Genomic DNA, 5,626 nt, shown 5'->3' on the forward strand with positions numbered 1-5,626 from the left:
GATTTCGCCAGCTGCGTTTGCAGCGCCCAGGCTTGGTGGCCGCGTCGGGTGGGGGCAGCTGAGCTTGATGTCTCCAGAGCGGGTGGAGCGTAGGGGGAGGGGAGTGCTAGTAGGCCTAGGCGGCTGCTCTCCATCATTCTGTGGCGGGGTTCCGAGGTCCGGGAATACAGAATACAGGGACCTAAGGGAGCCACTCGACAGGCTTTGGGGTGGGGGGGCTTCGTTGGCATTGGGGAGGCGGCTGGGAAACGGGTGCTGAAAGGACAGCTCCTACCTGCCCCACAGCACCCGAAGGGGACCTCTGCGTGTAAAGCCTCCCCCCTCGAGCTCCCACCCCACCTCGAGCGGACCGCCTTCCAGGTGAAGAGCACGAAAGGATTCCTCGGAGTGGCAGCTTGGAAGGATGCACGTCCGGCTGCGCCAAGCTGGCTTCCCCGCTCTTTCCCCACTTCAGCGTCAGCCTTGGCCCTGGGAATTGGAGACTGTGCCTCCAAGCCGCGCGCTTCCTCCCGCCTCCGGCGGAGAAGGGCGGTGCGGCCAGGCCTCGCAAACCCTTCTTCTGGGGCCCCCAGCGGGAACAGGAAGGAAAGCGGCCGAGATGCGCCCTAAGTGTCGCATGGCTTGGAGAAGTGGGTAGCTGGGTTGCATAAGGTGGAAGGAACTTGGTAGTTTGCAAAAGCCAGCGCTTGGCGGGAGCTGTAACGCAGAACTCGGCGAATCGCACACCCCCTCCTCGTTTACTGCCTTCGACGCGCGCCTCCCCCACTGCGCCCCCACCCCCCTAGGCGCGCCGCCGTCTCGCGCGCCCTCCCCGCCGTACCCCCCTCCTCACTCCCTCCAGAGGAGGTGAGTTTAAACCCCGCCCACGTGACCCCAGCTGGGCCAATGAGCGGCGGCGGGAGGTGAAATCCGGTTCTAACCGGTCCGGGGCTCCCAGCGCTATAAAAACTTTATAAACCCCCCGGAGCCCGAGCAGTGTGAAGAAGAAGAGGCGAGAACGACCCCCGGACCGGCCAAAGCCCGCGCGCCGCTGCATCCCCGCGTCCAGCGCTTACGTCCCGCCGCCGTCGCCACCATGCCCAAGAGAAAGGTACGTGGCGCGAGGGCCCCAGGCGCTGGGCCGCCACTGCCGCCACCGCTACCGCTGCTGCCGCCGCCGCCGCTTCCCCGGCTTCGGGGCGCGAGAATCGGCGCCGGGCTGGAGCAGGGTCGGACGCCTTGCACAGGAGCTCGAGACGGTGTCAGGCTGCCCCGGGCTAACCCTGCGCGGCTCGACTGCCCGCGGGCGCCAGAGGCCATATTGGAGGAGCGGCGGCCGCGGCGGGAGGAGCCATGTTGGCGGCTGTTTATCCCGCTCCCCTCGGGTTCGCCGTGCCCGCCCCGCGCCCCCTCCCCCATCGCCATGCCCCTTCCCCTCCCCGCGGGCGGGCAATTCAAACCCGAAAGGGCGGGAAGGCGGTGCTCGAGCTTGGCGGGCGGGGGAGCGCGCTGCCGCCAAAAAACCGCCGCCGTGAGGGGGCGGGGCCCGTGTCCCTTGGGGCGGGGCTTCGCTGTGTGGCCCCGCCTCCGCCCACGGCCCCGGCGCACGAGACTCGCGCCGGTGCGCGCCGCTGCCGCCCACGAGTTCCCCCGGCTGCGCGCGCCTCCAGTCTCCCGCCCTCGACGGCTGCCATGGTAACGGCGCTCGGGCCCCGCCTCCGGAGGGGTTTGTTTGCACCATCTGCAGCTGTTGCTTCTGCTTGGCGCCGCAGCGCGGGCTGCGCTCCTCCAAGCTCTGAGCTCCAGTTGAGCGCGCGCTGCCCGGGGCGGCTCGGCGGTGGCTCCAGGCCGCCTGGGGCTCGGACACCCGCTTTTCCTGCGCGCTTTGCGCCATCTCGGGCGTGATGCTTGCACAGAGGAGCAGTCAGATTGCTGAGCATTCAGGGCATTTTCATAGGAGCTGGGGATGCTAAAACCTGAAGATTTGTATGTCTTGGAAAAGTTGTGTGCAAGACTTCCCCCTTCAGTTTTTTTCCTTAGGACTGTTATGCTTAGTCCGTAAGTATTGCCTTCGAAGCTACAACTTTCTTAGGCTTTGTCTTTTACAGGCTGAGGGGGATGCTAAAGGAGATAAAGCCAAGGTGAAGGACGAGGTGAGTCTTAAACAGCTTTGGGACTCCTTTGCTGGTAATTAATCACACCTCTAGTCCGGAATTTCCCTATGCTCTCTGCACTTCCTGTAGTCTAGACCAGATTGATAACAAAATTTTTTACCTTTTGGTTTTTCTTAACTGTCCTATTTCTAATTTTTTTTTCTTTTAATAGCCACAGAGAAGATCTGCAAGGTTATCTGCGGTAAGTGTCTGCTATTAAACTATGTTTATCCCTGAAACTAAAGAGTATTAAAAATTCCCTTTGTTTCCCATGGGTTACGTTTAGTGGCAGCTTTTGAATGATCTACTCCTTGTGGGCTCTCACCTGATTGATACTTGTGGTTCTGAAATTCAGGTCGCATATAGCCAAAGTGGGACACCTTGGCATGTTACTTAAATGGGTTCCTGGAGATGGAAAACTCCTAACGGAAAGTCAACCCCAGAGGCTTTAGGAAATAAGAGAAACTTCTGTACCGGTGGTACTGTGGTTTGGTGGTAGATTGTTTCTTTGGCCCATCATACTAATATTCTATTTTTCTTTTCCTGAAATAAAAGAAACCTGCTCCTCCAAAGCCAGAGCCCAAGCCTAAAAAGGCCCCAGCAAAGGTGAGTGGAACTGAAAGACTAGGATGCTCCTCGGAGTTGCTGCGGCTTCCCACATTGCTGGCAGTTCTGCTAACAGTTTTCATCCATTGACACAGACTTGATATGAGAAAGTTATTTGAACTGGGCCTTAAAAATTATGTTGGAAGTGGTCATTTTCGCAGGATGAGGCCTATCCTTCAGTGTCCTAATTCAGCAGGCTGATGACCCCGTTAATGGACATTCTAACTTTTTTTTTTTTTTTTTTTTTTAAGATTTTACTTATTTATTTGACATCACAAGCAGGCTCCCTGCTGAGCAGAGAGCCCGATGCGGGGCTCGATCCCAGGATCCTGGGATCATGACCCGAGCTGAAGGCAGAGGCTTCAACCCACTGAGCCACCCAGGCGCCCCTCTAACTTGTTTTGATAGCTTCCCTTATTTATCCTTGACATTTTGTAGTACTGGTTTTCTAATCAAGAACTCTATGAAGATAATAAATAATTGGGCAACAGCGTTCTGGGCAGGGGAGTCCACAGTTTACAAGAGATTGTACATATTAAACCCAAGTATTCAAGGCACTGTTTCTTCTATTTTTTACACTCAAATAAAAACTTGTATACTGAAGACCACAGCAAATGATAATTTGGTCTTGTTTTGATCCATTTTTATCAGTGGGGGAGGGTTGAGGGTTTATAGTCTGTGGGTGTGTTATCTTTGATAAACCTGTGTCGTACAGAACTTTGCAGACCATACCCTGCTCAGGCGAAATTTGAGGAAACTGCTCTTTTTTTTGTTTGTTTTTCTCCCTTCTACTTTTTAGAAGGGAGAGAAGGTACCCAAAGGGAAAAAGGGGAAAGCTGATGCCAGCAAGGACGGGAATAACCCTGCAGAAAACGGAGATGCCAAAACAGACCAGGTACAACTGCTGTCCCGACTTTTGGTGGAGCCGGCTCTGAGTCCGTTACCAATCCCAGAAGCTTCTATTATCTTTCTCCTGCTCCGTTACCAATCCCAGAAGCTTCTATTATCTTTCTCCTGCTCCTGTATCGCCCCAAATGTGCTTTTCAGCCCAGAGTTTGCTTATGGTTTTTCCATTAGCTTACATTCTGGATTCCTAAAGTCTGTGCTGTCCAATAATGGGCACTGTAGTGTGAGCTCCGTGTTCTGAGCTCATGCTACACTATAATGTTTTCAAGCTGAGGATAAACTCCTCTTCTGATGCAAATGTGACCCCTTCCCCAGTTGTCCAGTGAGGTCCAGAGGGAAGGTTACCAAGCTCTCCTCAAAACAAGGACTGAGTCTGGAAGGATCTAAAATCTGAACTTGGGTGTGGGCGCAATTGTAGTGCTAGGGATGGGATGTGAATGAAAATCATGTCAAATCTGTAGGTGGTGACATTGTATTGGTCTTCTTCTTCTTCTAGGCACAGAAAGCTGAAGGTGCTGGAGATGCCAAGTGAAGGGTGTGCATTTTTGATAACTGTGTACTTCTGGTGACTGTACAGTTTGAAATACTATTTTTTATCAAGTTTTATAAAAATGCAGAATTTTGTTTTACTTTTTTTTTTTTTTTTTTAAGCTATGTTGTTAGCACACAGAACACTTCATTGTTGTTTTGGGGGAAGGGCATATGTCACTAATAGAATATCTCTGAAGCTAGATTGACACAAGGGGAAAAACACCTTTCCCTCCTAGTTTTGAGAAACTTCCTCTTGGCTCCCAGGAGGAGGGGTTCCTTGACGTTGACACACATGAGCCGCCTGGGTGCAAATCCCTTGGTGGCGTTGGAAAAAAACTAAAATTCAGTTTTTATGTCCTCTTCTCCCCCTCTGCCTTCAACATAGACTTGACTCCCTTAAACCCAGAGACCTACCTGTTGGAACTTGACCCCCAAGACATGGTTCCCAGTATGTCAGGCAATCTGGACTTGACAGAGTGTCACCACTGAGATGGCGTCCCTCAAAAGAGTTCCTTTTTTAGCTCGTGGATCTTCAGATGGATAATCCTGCCATTTTCATTTCATTTCCTGAAAGTCAGGGTCGGCTTGTGAAAAGTTGTTAAACAACATGCTAAATGTGAACTGTCCGCCCTCACTCTAAACTTCCCTGCTCTGAGCATCACATGAAGACTGCATTGGGTTTTATAGTGGCTTTCTGATTTTGGTAGTCCATTGAAGAAGGGAGTTTGAAAGTTGTTGTATACTGTTAACGATTGTCTGCCCATGTCCTGCCTGAAATACCATGATTGTTTATGAAAAGTATCTTTAATAAAGCTGGATACAGTTTGGCTTGGAATGCTGCCTCTAATCTTTTCCCAGGAGTGGGGGAGCCTGGTTTCTCCAGGTCTCTTGGGACAGGACGCATTCTGGTGTGAGGTGTAGAGGTTTTCCGGTCCAGCCGTTCTGGTCTCGAGTCCGTCTGTAGAACACAGTGCTCAGTGCAGCTAGGAAAGATCCCTGGAGCAGACTGCTGGTGGAGGCCGGGAGCAGAGGAGCGATTTCTGTACTTGGTTGTGCAGCGTTACCTGAAGTGTATTTCTCAAGGCAGAGTTTGGGTAGGTCTGAGGTTTTGGCCTGGTAGTAGATAGCAGAAGAGCCTTTCCACTTCATTCACATTTAAAATCTCCCTAAAACTAGAAAATTGGTAGGTCCAACTATAGTCCTTGTGTCAGGAAAAAGTGCTTCTGTGTCTATACAATCGGCTGTAGATGTGTAAGACCGACGGGCACTCTGTTCTTAAAACAGACGCGCAAGTCTTCTGTGAATTGATTACATTCTTGTTCTTGCTCATGAACTGCTCTAACTGCAAACCAGAGCTGTTAATGGGGACTCTGATTGCTTCCGTTTAGAGACCCTGCAGTGAACCCCCTTTCCTCCAGAGGAAAGAGCAAGAAGTTAGCTCTTGGGAAATA

General features: G+C 52.1%; 1 protein-coding gene across 1 annotated transcript; it reads left to right on the top strand.

Moving 5' to 3' along the window:
* The first annotated feature begins 885 nt into the window (after positions 1–885).
* Positions 886–5,010, top strand: HMGN2 (high mobility group nucleosomal binding domain 2). The gene is made up of 6 exons (XM_032863841.1): positions 886–1,090; positions 2,088–2,132; positions 2,305–2,334; positions 2,688–2,738; positions 3,538–3,633; positions 4,141–5,010. The coding sequence occupies exons 1-6, from the start codon at positions 1,076–1,078 to the stop codon at positions 4,174–4,176; spliced, it is 273 nt and encodes a 90-aa protein (XP_032719732.1). The 5' UTR covers positions 886–1,075; the 3' UTR covers positions 4,177–5,010.
* The last annotated feature ends 616 nt before the right edge of the window (positions 5,011–5,626 follow it).

This window comes from Lontra canadensis, unplaced genomic scaffold, assembly GCF_010015895.1.
Source record: "Lontra canadensis isolate GAN:19392208 unplaced genomic scaffold, GSC_riverotter_1.0 scaffold25, whole genome shotgun sequence".
Taxonomy (NCBI): Eukaryota; Metazoa; Chordata; class Mammalia; order Carnivora; family Mustelidae; genus Lontra; species Lontra canadensis.

Excerpts from the sequence above, each read along its gene's own strand:
- HMGN2 (XM_032863841.1), top strand. Across the intron at positions 2,133-2,304 it reads AAGCCAAGGTGAAGGACGAG|CCACAGAGAAGATCTGCAAG; the intron begins GTGAGTCTTAAA and ends TTCTTTTAATAG. Across the intron at positions 3,634-4,140 it reads GAGATGCCAAAACAGACCAG|GCACAGAAAGCTGAAGGTGC; the intron begins GTACAACTGCTG and ends TTCTTCTTCTAG.